General features: G+C 34.1%; 3 protein-coding genes across 4 annotated transcripts; 1 reads left to right on the forward strand and 2 right to left on the reverse strand.

Annotated features, from left to right (window-relative positions):
* The first annotated feature begins 9,101 nt into the window (after positions 1-9,101).
* On the forward strand, positions 9,102-9,533 carry LOC132624466 (uncharacterized). Its single transcript, XM_060339243.1, has one exon. The coding sequence runs from the start codon at positions 9,102-9,104 to the stop codon at positions 9,531-9,533; it is 432 nt and encodes a 143-aa protein (XP_060195226.1).
* Positions 9,534-12,014: 2,481 nt separating this feature from the next.
* LOC132623354 (two-component response regulator 24-like) lies at positions 12,015-13,466 on the reverse strand. Of its 2 annotated transcripts, none has more exons than XM_060338099.1 (3): positions 13,363-13,466; positions 12,479-12,723; positions 12,015-12,362 (listed from the first exon to the last, which is right to left on the reverse strand). In XM_060338099.1, the coding sequence occupies exons 1-3, from the start codon at positions 13,424-13,426 to the stop codon at positions 12,186-12,188; spliced, it is 486 nt and encodes a 161-aa protein (XP_060194082.1). In that variant the 5' UTR covers positions 13,427-13,466; the 3' UTR covers positions 12,015-12,185. The 2 variants fall into 2 exon arrangements, with proteins under 2 accessions (XP_060194082.1, XP_060194081.1); XM_060338098.1 differs by having other exon boundaries at positions 12,464-12,723.
* A 1,587-nt stretch (positions 13,467-15,053) lies between these two features.
* On the reverse strand, positions 15,054-19,507 carry LOC132622625 (coatomer subunit epsilon-1). The gene is made up of 7 exons (XM_060337263.1): positions 19,276-19,507; positions 19,108-19,197; positions 17,434-17,585; positions 16,255-16,390; positions 16,022-16,177; positions 15,696-15,775; positions 15,054-15,353 (listed from the first exon to the last, which is right to left on the reverse strand). Exons 1-7 carry the CDS (start codon positions 19,441-19,443, stop codon positions 15,260-15,262), a joined length of 876 nt encoding a protein of 291 aa, XP_060193246.1. The 5' UTR covers positions 19,444-19,507; the 3' UTR covers positions 15,054-15,259.
* Positions 19,508-20,802: the final 1,295 nt, after the last annotated feature.

Raw genomic sequence — 20,802 nt, forward strand, 5'->3', positions numbered from 1 at the left:
GTTAGCATGAAAAACTACAAGCAGCAATCTTCCTTAGGAATTGAAATAGTTAACTGATTTCATACAAACACATGAAGGCAACATCATGCATGAAAACCATGACAAGTAAGTTTCATTCGAATCAGAGGAGTGACAAAAATCATGGTAAGAAGACAACAACCTCAACAATTTGGAACTTCTTTCTTTTAAATATAGAATCCAGACAAAAGGGACAGAACTGAGTTTAAATACTTGTATCCCTTTAACGAAACATATTCCGAGATATTCAGATACTAAACCCAATAGTGAATTAACAATACAGACTACTGATACTGGCTAGACTGAAAACATCCAAAACAAGCTTTTAATAAACCTGAATGACCTAGACAGGTTCATATTGGTTTAAGTTGGACTCAATTAAACAAACATAGACAATTGGGAAACAACAAATGATTATACATGCTTCTGATCCTTAGCCAAGTTAACTAGGAATGTAAAACCTAGAATGAACCCATAAATAACTTTTAGCCTGATTTCCACATATAAACCAGATGCAACAGATTCACAATTCATACAGATTTTAAACGAATATCTCCTAAGGATGTTTACTCATATGATTCACACAATGTTCATAAGTGAACTCAAGCAGATTAAACTCAGCAGGATTAGTAAGTGAATAGCAATGAATACAATGAACAGAACACTTTCAAACAGGACAGATTCATACAGATTCAGATTCCAGGAAACACAAGTGTTTTACAGTCATGATTGAGAAAAGAGGAAAAAAGTTGACACACACACACTGATTCAGAAAGAATAAAACTGGACAATTCCAATTTCAGTTTCAAGAAAAACAAACCTTCGCACACAACTTAGACCAAACATCACTATTGTAATAATACATTTAATCATCTTCCTAGGGAAATGAATCTCTAAACATAGGCCTGGACTGCAAACAGACTCATTTTCATATTATCACATTTATAAGCATAGACGCAATCAGACATAATATACTTTAATCCTACTTGTGAATCATCAAGTGTACTGCAAACAAGATTTAGACCATATTTTCCAGTCACACCTTATAATCATGGAAGAAGACTACTTAGCATGTTATTTACAATAACTAACTAATTTGAATTAACTAACACAAGGACAGATTAATAAATGGGTCGTTCATACCCTTAAGCTAACTACACGATTGTTTAACTGATTCATAACAGATTGACTAGGTCATATTGGATTAGCTTTAACTCAATTAAACTAGCATGAACCACTATAAACAACAAATGACCATACTTACTTAACACATAAACCTTTATCAAACTGCTAAGAATTGTAATCAAACTAACTAGAGAAAAGTTGTTATCTGTTTAAATAAACTAAACTAAGTTACCATACCTGAACATGCTTAACCACATAAATAGACTGACACTGAAACATGCAAACAGACTTATCTATCCAACTAAATTAATTTAACTAAATTAACATGCTTTAATCACATAATAACAAACTAAAATAACACAGAGCAGCTAAGAAAAAAAAATGAAGAATTACCTTCTTCGGGTGCAGCGAAGTGAGGCGAAGGTCTCGATATCCACTCGAACACTATCGAATCCGAGCTTGCGATGCTCGGATTCACAGTGATACCAAAACCACTGAAAATAGAATAAAATTGATGTAGTATTCTGATTTGACAAATAAACAAGATCAAAGTGCTAATAGAACTCGGAATTTAGGTGATTAAAAGACTCATATTTTAGAGCTTTTTTGGGGTTTCAAAACTCGTTTCAGAACTTTGATTTTCAGAATATTTTTTTGCGACTCGAAATCCCTATTTTTGTAGGGGATTTATGGGGATTCAAGAACTCATTTTTTGAAAGGGGATTTCGGGTTCACCTCTCGTTTTTGCCCGGCCCCTTTTTTTGGGGGGTTTTCCCCACCATTTATAGATCTACCATGTATTTTGTGTTGAATAAAGAGAAAGGGAGCGGGGAACAACAGAAGGTGGAGATGGTGTCAGACGAGTGAAGGAATGTGGTGTAACGTGGTGGGGGACAAAATTAAGTGGGGTGACAGTGAGCGTGGAGTAGTGGAAATGGCAGCGGTATGGGAGAGGCGTGGGAGGTGTCAGAGATGAAGTGGATGATAACGTGGGAGCATGGAGGCGTCAGAGGTAGAAGAAGAATGTGAGGGGTGTGTGCGATGGAGGGAGAAACGGTGGGTGGCGATGAGAAGTGAGGAGATGGTGGTGCAGAGGTGGTGGCGATGGGGATGGGAGATGACGACGAGAGAGGGAGGCGGAGGAAGGTGGGGGAGGTGAAGCGGCGGTGATGAGGTGGGAAAGAAAATGAGGGGAAACCCTAAAAGGGTTCCCCTTATTTTCACTGAAATGGGTCAGACCCGGTTCATTTACGGACCGGGTCAATTTTTTAGACCGGGTATTAAAAGAATGGGCTAACGAATTAAAACACGGACTGGTCTAAAAATTAAGGTAAAAAATATAGGCTGGTTAAAAAATATTTATGAATTGATTGGACTTTGATTTGGAATCCGATAAATCAAAATACGGACTGAGTGCAAGAAATAGTTTGGCTTCTAAATTTAAATAAAAGACTTGTTTAAATAACTTCTGTTAAAATATTGCTCAATATGGAATATGTCGTCATTAATGCTTAGATAAAAAATGGCGTTGTAATAGCAGTGCAATAATATTGCGAAAAATCCACAGTAAAATAAATACTATTATTTAATTATGCAAAGATAAATGCGATGCGTGTGCGTAAGCTGGTAAAATACTGAAATGATAAAAATTGTGAACTATAATAATAATAATAATAATAATAATAATAATAATAATAATAATAATAATAATAATAATTATTATTATTATTAGTAACTGTAATATAATAATGAAACACCAGCTTTGATAAAAGGCTAATAGTTAAAATATAATATATATTTTTTTTAATTTTCCATAAAAATGTTAGAAACATAAATGGGTATTTTGGAAGAGAGGCGGGACAAAATTGGGTGTCAACACCTATTACAGTGCTAAGCAAATAAACTAAAGGGCTAGATACAGCTTCTTACCAACTGCAATACTAAGTAAACAAACTAAGTAGCTAAACCCAAAGGAAAGGCATGCTTTACTTCTCTTTAATCTATATTTGTGATCACATATAGAACAAAAGCTTAAACCTCCTATAAGAATAGGAGAAAACAGCCCCAAACGCACATTAATACAAACTAGAGCATGTACTTTTTGCAAGATTCATAATAATTCTCCCTGTGATAGAGAAGTGAAAACTCCAGCCATAACCTACTATATTCTTTAGTGCAAAACCAAATGAAGAATAAGTGCTTACATACTTATTTTTTTTGTTTTACAAACAAAGAGTTAAAGGTTGAAAAACAGGCTGACAACTCAAAACAGTATACAACATAACAGAGGATTTTGAATGACTAAACAGAGATTTACTAGGTGACCTTAACTACATATTCTGGCAAAATAAGGAAGGCAATTGCCATATTTTAAGTGAGGTTACCATGACACAAATGACAAACAAGGATCAAGTCAAGCCAACAACTATAGAGGCACAAAAAGTAGATATGCTTATGCTAAGCTAATATCAAACTGAAACAACATTCAAGCTTATATTAAACTACTAAAGAACATGTATAATTGTATCAACAGGATTTCTGCCAAACCAGTATGCGGAATCCTAAACTAATAGGTGATATCATATAAAAGGCCTAGCCAGGCAAAACCACAGGTTAACTGATGCACAACTTAGTCAAAGCTGGACAAGTGTGGCACAATTAAGCAGCTGAATTGGTCTGTGACCCATCATTATTGAGCAGACAAACCATACTTGTTATGCTATAAGCTAAATAGCATATGACTAACCAAAACAAGACATAAAATGAACCACTGCAGAACAAACTGAAGGTAAACACATACACATCGTTAGCAAACCACAAACTAATATACAGAACTAATCTTATGAAGAACAAATAAGCAATGTGAACCTAACAAAACACATGATTAATCCAAATCGATATCTAACATAGAACTGAATAACTACAGAACTAGACACAGGATCAAACTAAGCTCAAACACGCGTAATACAACTAAAACAAACAGAAACAGGAATTAAATCATAACTGATCAAACGAATCACACAAGCAGTTTAAGCACTCAAACATTTACTAAAAATAACTAATGGAAGGGGTATTACCTTCTTCGGGTGCAGCGAAATGGATGCGGGGTCTTTGATTCACACTCGAACACCACACTCCGAATTTGTATAGATCCGAAACAAAACCCAGAGCGAAAAACGAACAGAAATGATTTGATATGTTTCTTATCAATCACCAAAATATATGACTACTACAAATTGATATCTTTTAGGGGGGGTTTCCAACTTTAATCTCTAGGGGATTCTGCCACTAAAACAAACCTGTTCTTGGAGGATTCCATGAATCGAAAAAAATCCTCTTCAACTGATTTGGAGGTGACTATTTATAAGGCGATTTAGGGTTTCTTGTGAAGAAGAGAGAGAAGAGCGGGGGACAAGACGAAGTGGGGGTGACAGTGGCGTGGGGGGACAAGGAGGAGTGGATGTTGAAGAGGAGCGTGGTGTGGGGTGAGGAAGAGCGGAAGAGAGAGAGCGAGTGAGGGAGACGGCTGAGTGGAAGGGGAAAGAGAAAGAGATTAGGGATTAGGGTAAAAATAAGGGAATGGGCTAATCGGGTCGGGTCGGGTATTGGATGTGGTGGGCTGAAAATATATGGGTTGGGATATTTATTTTTGGGCTGGGGTGAATTAAAATGTGGGCTGATTTTATGAATTGACCCGAAAGTAATACGGGTTCTAAAGAGACTCGTTTTAAATTAATCATATACTGAGTGTGCTAAAATACCCCCTAATATAAAGTATGTGTTTATTAATATTTAGATGAAAATAAAATGACGTCGTAATAGCCGGGCGATAATATATTTGAGATTCAACAGTAAGTAAATGCTATTATTAAATTACGCGAAGATAAATGCGATGCGTGTGCATAAGCTGGTAAAATGATAAAAATTGTGAATAATAATAATAATAATAATAATAATAATGGTAGTAGAAATGGTAATAAAAGATAATGACAGCATAATGCAATGCCGGTATTAATAAAAACTAATAATTATAGTAAAAATATAAATACATTTTTTTTAGATTTGCCAAAATATTAGAAGCGTAAATAGATATTTCGGAGGAGAGGCGGGACAAAATTGGGTGTCAACATCCAACAGGAAAAGACTCTCACGCGATAAAAATTTACACATACGACAACTACTTTCTTTATGTCTCTTCCTCAGTTCGTCTAAGTTAGCTCAAAAATTTGAGGTGATTATCGATTTCTCGAAAGAAAAAAAATGAATTTTGTATTTAGAGCTTACTTGGCCAAGTTATCAAAATCAACTTATTTTAAGAAGTATTTTATTAAAATATTTATTGAAAAGGTACTTTGCGAAAATATCAATTTGTATCAATCAATATTTAAATAAAAAGTGTTTTTCCGTATCAAATTATGAAAAATGCAATACTACTAATCAATTGTGCACACATAAATTTTTAATATGTGCCATCTCTTTGAGAAATCAAAAGTACTTGTTTTTGTTTTTTCAAGAAAGTAGCGCTTTTTAGCTTCTACTTTATCCGAAAATTATTTATTTGTCCGATAAGTTTTTTTGGTTAAACACTTTTATTTTATTAAAATAAACATTTAAAAAAAAAGATCTTCCGACGTTTCAAAAGTTCGGTTGAAATATTGCCCACTGCTTCCCATAATTTGGTATGGCATTTGACATGTCATCGTATCATAATGAGACTTTGATGTGGTTTGTCCTCCAAATTATTATGACAATTAAAGGCGTGTGAGAAGGAGGAAAAGGAAATCCCACTTTTTAGAAATTGCACCTATAAAGTCGATAATTGAGGCAATTTATGTGTCGTACTTTTTCAATGGAAGAGTGACACATCAACATTTTGATAATTATACACCTGATATTGATTTTACTTCATGTTTCATGTCTCCTTTCTTCCCTTATTCCTTTTTCTCAAAAAAAATATTTTTTGTGCGGCGGAATCAGAACCGTTGTTGCAGGCCAAGTGTCTTGTAGTTTTGCTGACTTTCATAAATGAGGAGGAGAATTTAGTTAAATTAAATGTTGAGAGATTAATTTAAAGTTGGAGTAGGAAATTGAAATTATTACTCCCTCCATCTCAAAATAAGTGTCATCTTGGTAAAAAAATTGATCCCAAAATAATTGTCACTTTAGAAATTTTAAGAAAAAAATTGACAAACATTTTCAAGTATGCAATTTACATTAAAGAAGTAGTCCTTTTTAATATTGATGATACCTAGTTATATCTTAGCAATCTGACCGAGTGATACTTAGTTATATCTTTAATTTCAAATTTTACTAGTGATATTCACTCATTTGTAAAAGGCAGGAAAAAAAGGCTATCCCTTAAGAAGATGAGGAAGGATGGATAGAGGGGGATGAAAACATTGCTAATGAGGTTGTATCCTTTTTTAAGAATCAATTCTCTAAAGAAGATTCTGTTAAAGATTTTTCCATTCTTAATTGCATTGCTAAAGTGATCAATGATGATGATAATGAAAATCTTACATCTAATCCAACTATGGATGAGCTGAAAGATGTTGTCTTTTCCATGAGCTGTCATAGTGCCCCAGGACCTGATGGAATATCTGGGAAATTTTATCATAGTTGTTGGGACATTATTAAAGATGATCTTCTACTAATGATTCTTGATTTTTTTGCAGGTAATCAGATTCCTAAAGCAATCACTCACACCTGTCTCATCCTCATTCCCAAAGTAGACAACCCCCAAACTTTTACTGAACTAAGACCAATTAGTCTTAGTAACTTCTCAGTAAAAATCATTTCTAAGCTTGTTAACCAAAGACTTAACTGCTTGATGCACAAGATTGTATCCCCTAACCAAACAGACTTCATCAAAGGCAGATCAATCACTGATAATATCATGCTTACTCAAGAAATTGTCCATAGCATAAACAGAACCTCTCCAGCTGGTAATGTGGTTTTAAAATTGGACATGACTAAAGCCTATGATAGGGTATCATGGGAATACCTTTGTAAGGTCCTTAGACAGTTTGGCTTTGCTGAAAGGTGGATTGATAGTGTTTGGAGACTAATTTCAAATGTCTGGTACTCTGTCAATATTAATGGGACCAGACATGGCTTCTTCAACTCCACAAGGGGTATCAAACAGGGAGATCCTCTTTCCCCTTCTCTTTTTATCATAGGAACTGAATTATTTACTATAATGATGGAAACACTAAATTAGTCTAAATTTATTCCATTTTCTATGGAAAAAAAATGGCCCTAATATCTCCCATTTGTGCTATGCAGATGATACTATTCTTTTCTCCTCATGTGATTCTCATTCCTTGGGTCTCCTAATGAGTAGATTGGGGGAGTATGAAGGTGTCTATGGACAACTTATCAATAGAAACAAATCTGGTTTTTATGTAACCTTTAAAAAGGACGATCCTAGAATCAGCTTGATAAAAGGGATTACTGGTTTCAACCATTGCCAATTCCCTATGATCTATCTTGGATGCCCTATTTACGTTGGGAGGAAAAAAATTGTCTATTTCAACACCATGGTGGCTAAAGTAGCCAGAAGACTTCAGGGATGGCAGGGCAAACTACTATCCTATGGTGGTAAGGCTGTCCTCATCAAATCAGTGCTTCAGGCTCTTCCTTTACACCTTCTGTCTGCTGTTCACCCCCCTAAGACTGCCCTAGATCAAATTGAAATGATTATAGCTAATTTTTTCTGGGGTATGGATGGTGATAGAAAAAAGAAACATTGGTGTTCTTGGAATGATATGAGCTATCCAGTTAGTGAGGGAGGAGCAGGATTCAGATCTTTGAAAGACATCTGCAACTCCTTCTCTGCTAAACTTTGGTGGAAATTCAGAACTCAAAGTTCTCTATTGAGATCTTTCTTAGAAGCAAAATACTGCAAGAGATTTCATCCAGTTGCTAAGAAATGGGCTTATGGCCAATCCCATATTTGGAAGAGGCTTATGGATAGCAATAAAATGATTGAACCTTTTATTCTCTGGAAGATTGGTAATGGAGAAGCATCATTTTGGTGGGATAACTGGACTGAACTTGGTCCTCTTGCTAGACTGGTTCAGAACTAGAGAACCCCCAAAAATACTCTGGTAAAAGATTTCTATTCTGGCAATCATTGGAATATTGTGAAACTGAGAAGGATTCTACCGCAGAATATCATTAATTCTATTATTTCTATTGAGTTTAACCTTGCTAGGAAAGATATTCCGATTTGGACTTCTGATCCGTCAGGAAAATTCATTAGCAAATCTGCTTGGCATATTGTTCGAAGGAGAAAAGGCACTACTCTGGCTAGTTCCAAAATTTGGCACAAGAAAATGCCTTTTAGGATTTGCTTTTTCATGTGGAGAGCTCTTCAAAACAAGATCCCATCTGATGATGCTGTGAAGAGATTTGGAATTTACCTTCCCTCCATTTGCAATTACTGTCCTATTCATAAAATAGAAACTTCTCAACACCTGCTCAGTGAAAGCAAAATTGCTACACAAGTCTGGGAATATTTTTGCAACACCTGTGGTATAGATCGTGTACATGGACAACTCAGAATGTCCACCATGAAATGGTGGATGGCTAAAGGTAAGAATTTAGTTCATACTTGTATTTTACAGTGCTTACCAATTGCTATTTGTTGGGAGATTTGGAAAAACAGGTGTAGGGCTAGATTTGAAGACAAGAAGATGTCAACCTGGTTCATCATACAGCAAATAAATAAGCTCATATCTCTGGTCCTAAATGCTCAATTCCCAGACGTACATATGCCCAGCTCTTGGTTGGACAAGTGCAACAAAATGGAGAATCTCAGGCCTATCACTCATTCTGTAGCAGTATACTGACACAAACCGAGCCCTAATTGGGTTAAACTCAACGTGGATAGTTGTAGCAAAGGCAATCCAGGATCAGCAGGAGGAGGCGGAATCATCAGAGATCACACAGTCAAAATGATCAAGGCATTTGTAGAATTCTATGGCCAATGCAGCAACAATGTGGCGGAAGCAAATGCAATCTGGAAAGGAGTTAACATCTGCAAAGATTTTGGACTGCCCAGAGTTGTGGTGGAATCTGACTCTCTACTAATTATTAATATACTCAATGGGAGATTAAAACCTCCATGGCAAATCAGAGAGATCATGAGTAAGATTATGAGAGACACTAGCCATGGTGAATTTGTCTTTATTCATATTTATAGAGAAGGGAATTCAACTGCGGACATGCTTGCCAATTGGGGAGAAGATTCAAAGATCTCTTCTATGTTCACTGAAGCTACTTCCCTACCTTCCAAGGTTAGAGCTTCAATGCAGCTAGAACTTGATGGGTTCCCAAATTTCAGATTCAGAAGCAAAAGAAACCAATTCACTACTGATGATAGTTGAATCAACTACTTACTTTTTGGTACTCTCACACATGTATATAGTGTCCTTCTATTGCTTCTTGTTCAACAAGAGAAGGATTACTCATCTCTCTATGCTTAGGTATAGTAATCAATATTTCATCTTGATGATTATTTCTAACCTTCACGATGTAAATGAGGCTAAGGTCTATGTCCTCCTCCGTGTAATTAAGATTTTTGGTAAATACAGGTTGGAGTCATGCCTAACTCCCCCATCATAAGGATGGATTTTTTTAAAAAAAAAAAAAAAAACTAGTGATACCTATATCACTGAGTACCTATCTTTTATTTTGAAAAATAAAAAAACTCATTTTTAACAGATATAGTTTGTCTCGAAAGGTGCCATATAGAATAATAGACATGGTGATTTTTTTTAAACAATGGCTATTTCAGAATTTTAACTCCCTTTCAATGGTACTATAATATAAATATGCGGTTGTTTATAAGTTCTTAATCAATTCTTAATCTGTCACTCACCATTTTTCAACAATTTTCTCAACAAATTATTTTCTTTAGAGAAGTTCTTAAAGAAAATCTTTAGGAATTATTGTGTGCCGATTTTGAAGGATTTATTTTCTCTTGTGAGGTTTATTGCTCATCTCAATAACAATCATTCATATAGTGAGTGCAGTTAGTACCTCAAAAGTGTCTACATATCTCAAATACATAAAACTATCTCTGACAATAGAAAATATAAGTATGCGGTGGTATATATACGAGGAATATTTTCTTGCAGTGCACAAGATGTGGAACACTAGCTTTGTGAAGCATCTCAATGTATTCTTAATCCAAGCTATTCCTTGTGTTGTCTAGCTTGCTTTTCTAATCATCGGAATATGTCTTCAAGTGATAAATTAAGTGTTTATGCTTATAATTTCTGTTTATATTACATTTGCTAGTCTGAATCTCGATCAAAGACGCGAAGCTATTCTTGTCAGAACGGAGTCAATTAACATGATCTTCATCAAAAAAATTACACTATGTAGATAGTACTTTTTAGTAGATAGTACTTTTTAGTATATATACTATATATGTTGAATTCTCTTAACATTGAGTATATTTTTTAAATCTTTTGACTCCTCTAAGGAAAAATCCTAGCTCCAAAAGTCATCTGGATTATATTATGTTTTGTATTTGTAGCTTGTTTTTAGTTCAAAAAACGCAAGTATGGCTATGCAAGATTTGCCATTAGATCTACTCACCTAAAATAATTTCTAGAAAAGTCACGAGATCTCTGGCAAACGTGTATGCTGCACTAAGACGTAACAAGGAGGTTTTGAAGACAATCTTGCAAAGTACTTGCATTTTTCAAACCAATATTTGTTGCCCTAAATAAGATATTTTTATGATCGTCCAACTAAAATTTTAATTAAATTGAATTTGTCAGATTCATATATATATATATATATATATATATATATATATATATATATATATTTGTTTGTGTAAACATAACAAGCAAAGTCAGGACCAAGTTCAAATAAATAAATTCTCTAGCTCTGAGGCAAGTCACGTGATAATGCAGTAAATTTACATAAAGTAAAAATCTAATCAGTCAGAAAAAGATGAGAAGAAGTGAGTCAGACAATATATTACACAATACGAAATAATTTAGTGTTGAAGACAATCTTGCAAAGTACTTGTATTTTTCAAACCAATATTATGTTCCCCTAAATAAGATATTTTTATGATGATCCAAAACTAAAGTTTTAATTGAATGTGTCTAATTCATATTTATGTTTGTTTTTGTAAACATAACAAGCAAAGTCAGGCCCAACTTCAAATAAAGAAATTCTCTAGCTCTAAGATAAGTGACGTGACAGTGCAGTCAATTTACATAAAGTAAAAAGCTAATCAGTCAAAAAAAGAAGAGAAGAAGTGAGTAGACAGCATATCACATAATACAAAATAATTAGTGTTATGTTTATACCTTTGCCTTCGGTTAAAAAATGCAAGTTACGTCAATGCAATAGTGTATTTCAATCAAATCAATCCTGAAATAATGAGCAAAACAGTGTTTAGTTTGAAGGAACACAATAGTCGTACCGAAGACGAATTTAAGAGTAAAAACTCAGGGGTTCTGATTTTAGCTTCATTGAGTTACAGAGTTATAATTTTATATATTAAATAAACATGTAACTCAACTTTACATTGCGATCATAATTTGTGGTTTTACAAATTAAAGGTATACGTAAAAAGAAAAAAGAAAAGTCAAAACTTTGTAATCAAATTGATACTGTTCCTTTGTTTTATTCTACCACAAGGCCTATTTACTTGCTGAAGAAATTAGCAGTAGTAAGTTTTCTTATTCAACATCAAAGTTTATTATGTTTATATTGCTATTAGATTATCTATTTGTATTATCCTATCTTTAATGAACATGGCATACACTTTGACTAATGTCATGTTTATTTGTTATGTCTCGCACTTTCGTGCTTCATTGGAAAAATAAAAAGCCCTATGCTCTACCAAAAGAAATTTATTGATAATTGTAAGTATGGAATACATACTTTAGAAACCATAACAAGAAAGTAATATAGCTAGTCTCCACTTATATGAAGTTGTCGACTTATTTTCTTAACTTCTCTAAAGATTAAAATATATAGGTTACATTAAATCAAGTGCTTTTGATAGTCTAGGCATCCTCCTTAATTTTCTCCACAAGATCACGAACTACATCAAAAGGAAGCGGCTTTGGATAACAATAATTAAGGCCAGCATCCATGAATGGCTTCTTTTCTTCTTCTTCTTCGAGAAAAGTCAATCCCACAATTAAGCTACGCACATTCATATCTCGAAGTTCCTTAATTGTCTGCATAATTGAAAATATTTCTTATTATTTTCTACATAAATTAGGATAAAATTAAAATGTTCAAAAAAAAAAAAACTAAATTATGACTTGTAGAAGCATACTTGACGAGCGTTTACCACTGGCATATCTAAGTCCATCAGAATCAAATCAAAGTATGCACCAGATCGATGAGCAAGGACAACTTCTTGACCATTCTTCGCTTCATGAGGTTCCACACCAAATCTCTTTAGAAGTGTTTTGTGGATCATTGTAATTACACGGTTATCATATACCATAAGTGCTTTCAGTTTTTTTTCAACACTTGGGTTAGCATTCGTGTTGTTCGGTGAAGAAGAGGTATCATAGGATGATGACATTTTTCCTGAGATTAACATTTAATATATCACAAAATGTTAGTATAAAATTAATAGCCACAACTGAGCTCTTGAATAATTGAAGTTTTTGGAATATCACCCTAATTGTCTTAATTAGAGGATACATAACTTTGCGTTTCTTTCAACAATCCCTTTCATTTCATATATTCGTGATTTTCACAACACGAATTATGAGGTTGTCTTTAACTTGTATAAATCTATTATATATCTCACTATGGAAATCTTTCCCAAATGACAAAAATTAATCGTTTTGTTCGGATAATAATATATATGCAAATATCATGTTTTATGAACACCTTTTTAATACATCTATGATAATAGCTCTAGTACAACAATTGCAATTCTAAGGCTCACTCTAACACACCACATAAGAATTCAAGGCTACATTGCAAAATGCTGAGGATTTTATCATAAGACATTTTCAAATAAAACATAGCTACTTTTCTTGAAATAAGATTCAAATTATTTCAAGTTAACCATAATCTTATGTTTTTATTCAAAGAAATGGCTATAACGTTTTATTCTCCAACTAACATGAAATACGAATGATGGGCCTCAAAAAAACAAGAGAAAATAGTATGAAATTCATAAACAAAAATGAGAAACCAATGGGGCGATGCTATTACCTTTCTTTTGTTCAGAATGAAAACTTGAATGCTTTACTTTGATAGTACTCAAACAAGTGCGCATGACATCTGTATATATAGAGAAATAAACAAGAAGCAATACTTTCTCATTTGTAAGATTTGACAAAGTGCATTAATGATAACTCCAAAAGAGTAGTTATAACTCAGATTTTGAATCACCCGACTAGATGTTGTCATTAGATTTTTTTGGTAATATATTATCAAACTATTTAGAATAGGAAAGACTCATTTACGAATATGCAAATAGTGTTTTCTCATTTTGAAATAGGAAAGAAGCATTTACGAAGATGCAAATAATGCTATCTCATTCTGCGAAAATTGGAAATAAGCATTTACGAAGTTGCAAATAGTGCTATCTCACTCTGGGAAAATAGGAAAGAAGCATTTACGAAGATGCAAATAGTGCTATCTCACTCCGGGAAAACAGGAAAGAAGCATTTACGAAGATGCAAATAGTGCCATCTCACTCTGGAAAAATAGGAAAGAAGCATTTACGGAGATGCAAATAGTGCCATCTCACTCCGGAAAAACAGGAAAGAAGCATTTACGGAGATGCAAATAGTTCCATCCCGCTCAGGGAAAATAGGAAAGAAACATTTACGAAGATGCAATCATTGTAATCTCATTTCGCGGATTTGCATTACTTTTGAAAAAAATGTACTTTGACAATGAAGTAGTTATTTTCAAGTCAAATTATGCTTTTCCGGCAGAAGAAGTAGAAATCTATGCAGAAGATTTGATGTCCTTATTTCATGTGAAATAGCAAATGCAAAAGAGCCAAAAATGCCCCTAACATAATGAAAATAGTTTAAATTTACCCTGCGTCCACCTATTGGACGATAATTGCCCTTGACGTTTATTTTTGAGTTAAGAATGTCCCTTCTTCCATCTAGTGGACCCAAAATGCACTTTACAAGTAAACAAATATCTGTTCTTTTAACGAAAGTATGAGCTGAGCGATATATATTCCATTTTATTATTAATGATTCACATTTAATTAACTAAAACATGATTATAACTATAATTAGGATACATGTACTTCCAATTGTGCAGATCTATCGTGTTAATTTTGCCTTTGAAAGTTTGAAATAACATCTTAAACGTTCTAAATTCATATTTCTAATCACACCTTAGCTCTGTCTACTTACAAGAATATTGGTTGTAGACTTGTAGTAGTGGGAATAGTAAAACAACTCCTCATGTGAGGGGCCACATCGAAGTAGGGGAAATTATACATGAACAAGAGAAGGCCAATAACAGCTTGCCTTATTTTCCCCTTTTCTTGGTTGAACCAACGTATGTTAATACTATATATAATTTCTTATTAGGGTATTCTCATTAGTTAAAATACAAACACTAACATTGTAAACTTCTATTTACTCAAACAATATATTTCATCTTTGTTATAACAACCTATTGTCTTTATTTCAATTTATATCCTATAATATTTAAGTTAATTAAATTATCTGCAGTAGCAGATAAATGTTTATAGCAAACATCATCTAATAGCTCCTGAAAGCCAACAACTTATATACAGTAACAGTAATCGATATATTTCCAGTCGATTTCCCCCGTCTTTCTTTACCTCCAATGAGTAGGACTTATAGCCTGCGCACCTACTATAATTATCACAAAAAGCACTTTATGTAGGACTTAATGAGGAGCTAGGATTTGGTTGATCTTATCAATCACAGGCCAAAACACTAGTTATAAAAGTTGCAGGTAAAATTTTTACATTGACACGCCAATCTTTAAATTGTCCAACGAGAATAACCAAATGAACAAGCAACTGAAATAACACTACAAAAGATAGCTTCCGCATTTGCTTGTTGAACTCTTTAGTAGGGAAAATAAAGCAACATGTAGCAATCTTTCTTCAAGCAACAGTTTGGACTGCTCTATCAAAACTTTCTTCAGCAGATGTCGCGCGCTTGACAAGTATGTGGTCTGGGTTCGACAATTTTAACTGGCTGCAAACATCAAGTCACACAAAAAGCAGCCTGTTAGTTATCCTTTCTAGCTACCATGACAGCAAATTGACACTCAGTATAATAGGGGAGGGATCCTGTTGAATTTCACTAAACTCACAAGGCTAATGAAACTAAACGAGGAACTAGAAGACGTTGAACAGTCTATATTAGCATAGAAGCTTAATGGGCCGAAGATATTTCCAAAGCTGTGAATTAGCGACAGGAGTTGATCTGGCAGACTATAACATGTAATTCTTCTATCCTTCTATAACCATTATGGTATCACAACGAGATTCATGCAATCAAAAGTTGAAACAAATAGTGACATATTACTCATCATACTTGAGGTAGCGTGTGCATGGTTTCCCAAGGTGAAGACTGCAGACAACCAGATTGGCCAGTGTTTCTGGATCCTTAGCGTCCTGCATAAATCAACAAGCTTGTAATTGATACAGGAATAGAGGAATACATTCTTAAATATTTTCATAAAGACGGTGGGCATATAATTAAAAGACATCAAAAACAACTGCGAGTGCCACATGATAATGCATTGTGACAAAGGTTTTGCAAAATGAATAGTTAGCAAAATCGTTCAATGTAATCAACAGAATTTGGGCATATGAAGGTTAATTGATAAAAATAGAAGAAAATGATCATAGCAAAGTGACCTTGTTTAAGGCTTCAAGCAACAGAGTCTCAGCTTCGTCAAAGTTACCCATGTGCATGCAACAAACAGCCTTCCCATTCAGGATTAAGCTAGTCATCTGATACTTCTCAGAGAAGTCTTGGAATATAAGATATGCTTCTTGTATTTTTGATCCACCCTGGAATAGAATATATTTATGAATATTCCCAACTAATAGTTTCTGCTAGGCAAATAAAAATTGGACTTGTTATGTACCACTGCCAAGTTTAACCATGCATTTGCAAGTTGAGTTAGTGTATGATCTTCATCAACTTGCTGCATGATTCTCAACTGTTTCTCTGCATAATCCGACCGATGCATCTTAATGAGTATCTGGACATTCAAAGCATGCCTGCATAAGCACATTTAGTCAGGGAAATGAAGAGTATTCTTGTACATAAATTCTAACCACAAAGCAGATTGTCAGAAAATTAAAAGTATCCTTGACCTCAAATCTGTTAAAGCATAAACTCGTAAAAATGTCAAGACTATAACCTTTCAGTTGCATAACTTAAAAACAAGACAAGGTGACACTAAACTAGCCAAAAGGTAAAGCAAGAAAGGAATGACAAATTAAGTTTGAAGGGAAGCTTCTTTAATCTAGCTTAAGGCATATGTATCAGTCAACAATTTCCTTAGCCAGCACTCTCCATGATTTAATTCCTGTCCTTCACAATTTTCAAAATGATGAAGTTCCATTCTTTTCTTTTCTTGTTTTTGTGATAAGTATGAAGTTCCATTCATTAAAATATAGCGCTAGGTAAAAGCAATTAAGAAATAACAAAAGAGCGAAACACGATGTACAGAAGTGCACAAACAGAAATAGATAATCAAACAAAAGATTTTGAAAGAGCCATTTCAGAATTGGAGAATTGGCCGATTGGGGGGAGGTTGGGAGTTGAACCACCAAAATTTCTGCGATTCGATCAGCTGGCAGGAGATCTAGCAAAAAAATCTTACTTGCACAGGACTGCATTAAGATTATTAGCACTTCTAAGGTTCTAGTTATACTTTTCCCAGAAAATAAGTATGTTAATATATCCATTCTGTAATAGTACGTTAATATATCCATTCTGTAATACTTTCTGGTAGATGACCATTGTCTCTACCACGTCTCACATAGACATGCCTTTTGTCTCAGAATAACCATTCACCTGAAGCTGAACTTTTAAATAGCACTTGCCCTTTGCTAAGGAAAAAGAGTCAAGTCATTTAGAAGAATAGAACTGTATTTAGACGCACACCAGCACCGTCGTATAATTAGCACAATGCCAATAGTCACAGAAAATAAAGCAATCAATCCATCAAAAAGAAAATTCCTCAATGTATCTCTACACTATTTAGCATAGTGACCTTCAAAGCAATTATACAACAGAAGAAAAGATAGCAACTCACAATTCCATTGTTCCACCAGCATTTGTGTGTTTCAGAGCTTCATTGTAATCCTGCTCATGCATGAACACGATCCCAGCAATAAGCCTTAATATAGGGTTGCTTCCTATGGCGGGATCTCCTAATAATTCATGTAGACCGGCGATTGCTGTTTCCTAAAACATAAAGAAGAAAGTTACAACTAAGTCCCCTCCTCTTGTCCATAACAAATAAAGAAGAACACTTCTGCAAAGAGCAAAATGATGACTAAAAAAAAAACATCTTCCAAAAACTTCATATTAACGAGTAAATTTTCTTTGATCAAGGACTAAGAGAGAACTCTTCTCAACTCCTCTCCAAATGTTTCAATAAATAGGATCCCGTAATGTCTCTCGAACTGAATTTCCTAAATTGCTATTTCAGCAAAACTATTTTTGATGTGGTAAATAAATTCCATTGACAGCACATGGTTAAAGCCCGTGTACAAACTATACCAGCAACATATACTATAGATGTATGGATGTACTTGAGTTGCACCAATCATGGCCAGCAAATACATCACAGATCTTTCCAACGGATTTACAGAGCAGGTTTGATAGTGGAGCAATAATACTATAAAACAACCTCAAACTAAAATAACAAGATTTATATCACCTTAGAGTACAAATAATCAGATCTATCCCTCAAACTTACAGTTATTCTTCTAATATTTCAGATTTACACAGCTACTATTGCAGATTAAAGTCATTTAGTGCAAAGCCCTGCTAGAAACAGAGCACAGCAATAAACTGATCAGTTGATATACCCAATAAATGTGACCATACTGAGTTAAACAACGATGAAAACTACCCGATAACTCTACAGATTTTTTTATTTTTTTTTAAAACACTTGTACCAGTTAAACCAAAATAGAAGTTTTTGGAAGCTTCTAGTATCTTTCCGGCAGTTACCGATGAGAATGTCTACTGCACCAAGTTCAATAGCATATAGATCACTGATTCTAAACAAACCATACCAATGAACTACACCAGTAACTCTCCGGAATCCGAAAGCCCCTCCTTTACCAGTTAAACCCAAATACAAATTCTCAGCTGCCCTCCAATTGCATTGTGTTGTACCCCTATAAGACTGCTATGTACCCTCTAAACCATGCAAAAACGGAAGCTTCACGTACAAATTTCTTAGTCATTGTTTCATATTAAAGTCATTTAACACAAAATCAAACCATAAAATTAATACGATATTAGTAGCCATATTGGGTAGAATAATCCATGTGGTGAAAGAAAGTTGAAATCAGTAAAACTAGTAAAATTCAAAATCCCCTTTTCACTGGTTAAACCAATGTTATCTAATACACAGATCCCTCTCCGTTTGTGGTATGGAAACGAACTCGCAAAAGGCAAAATATGTAACTCATTAAAAGGTATAGTTAATTTGTTAATTTAAAAAGGGTTCAAATAAACTTAAATCACAAAGCTACTCAAAGAATAACAGAGTATCAGAATTACATTTTATGCTCAATATTTGGAGATAAAATTAACTCCAAAATGGTAAAAAAGAGAAGGACCACTAAATTATTGGACTAGGAATTGAATTTTGAAAGGAACAAGCACAATAACAATAGATACTCAATCAGATCTACTACATTAAATCGGGGCATTTTCAAAATTACATATAACAAGAGGGGTAAATTGGAACCTTATTATCAGGGGTAGCAAGGTACAAAGCGAGCAATTTGACAGCCTGAAGAGGAGTAGCAGCTGATGCATCGATCTCATTGATCACAAGCTGCAACCATAATTAATTAAAAAAAACACTGATAATTTACAATCGCATAAAAATATAATGAACCCAAATTAAAAATACCTGATAACTGCCAAGAGCAATGTAAGAGCGGTAAACAAGAGTGTCTCGTTCAACGGCGTCGTCTTGAGAGAGATTAGGGACATCACTGTTGTTAATAGCGGCTTGGTAAGCACCTATGTAGAAGTTGTTCCTTAATCCGAACAATGGGTCTGGTCCTGATCCTGCCATTTTTTTTTTTCTTCTCTCAACACTAAACTCTCTATTTTTCTTCTTCTTTAGATTCAGATCTCACCAAAAAAAAGCTTTTTAAGACAAGTGAAAAATTGAGCCAAGAGCGTTAGGAAGTAACTTGGGCGGGTCTCTGCTTATTGGGCCCGATACAGTTTTGGGCTTTCGCCGCTTGGCTTAAATAATCTTTTTTTTTTGCGCGGAGTGCCCTTCTTTTGGGCTGGTCTTTATATTTTGCCCCTCATTTATGTCTTCTTTAATTTTTGCCCCTGCCGCCTGTTTAATGAAAGTTTTTTGACGAAATTATCCTTACTCCCATTAAAACCCTTTCTATTTCGTCATTTGCCCTTTTCTTTTCTTTTTTTGCTTCTTCGTTCCTCCTCTGTTTTGTGTCTGTCTCATCTGTTCTAAAATTTAGGTACGAATTTGGATCTTTTGCTCGTTTCAATATTCGTTTTTATGTTAAATTGTTGTTTGTTGAATTGATATCTTTGTCTTCGTCGTTTTTTATATTTAATTGATCCTTTTTTATTTAAAATTATAGTGTTTTGTTACAGTGTCTGTATGATTTTTTGAACTTTAGTTTCGTTCCCCATGTATATATTTTGGTTTTTTGAATGTCGTAATATGTTTTAGTTGATTTTGATATGCGTTTTGGTTTTCTCTTTGTTGAATCTTTGAAGTTTTGCCTGTGAACAGCTGTTTTATGTTGTTGCTGTTGTTTTTGTTTAATAATCTGGTTTTTGTGAAGAATGTGTTTATGCGAGGCGGCATATGCCTGTTTCGGCAGAATTTTTGTTTTTTGAAACTGAATTTATGCCTATTCCGGCATAATTTCGTGATTTAAGTTAGTTTGTATGTGTTTTGATTTTTTGGTGTTTTTTTTTTGTTAATAATGTTGGTTTTTATGAAAGTTTATATGTTTTCCTGATTATAAACTTTAGTTTAATATTTTTGGTGTTTTCTTTGTTTAGTAACCTGTGTTTTCATGAAGACTGTGTTTGTCTGAGGCAACATATGTTGGGTCTGGCAGAGTTCTTGGTTTTTGAAACTGAAGTTATGCCTGTTCCGGCATAACTTCATGAATTAAGTTAATTTATGTGTGTCTTGGTTTTTTGGTGTTGTCTTGTTAATAATTTTGGTTTTTATGCATTCTTATGTGTTTTTGGTGTTGTTTTGTTAATAATGTTTTGTTTTGGTTATGAAAAATGAAAGTTTGCCTCTCACGGCATACTTTGTAATTTTGTAAACTGAAGTTTTTCCCCTTCCGACAGACTTTTCTAGTTCTTAACACTTGCGTAAATTTTTGTTTTGCTCATGAAAATGAAAGTTTGCCTCTAACAGCATAGTTTGTTCTTT

This window comes from Lycium barbarum, chromosome 12 (genome assembly GCF_019175385.1).
Source record: "Lycium barbarum isolate Lr01 chromosome 12, ASM1917538v2, whole genome shotgun sequence".
Taxonomy (NCBI): Eukaryota; Viridiplantae; Streptophyta; class Magnoliopsida; order Solanales; family Solanaceae; genus Lycium; species Lycium barbarum.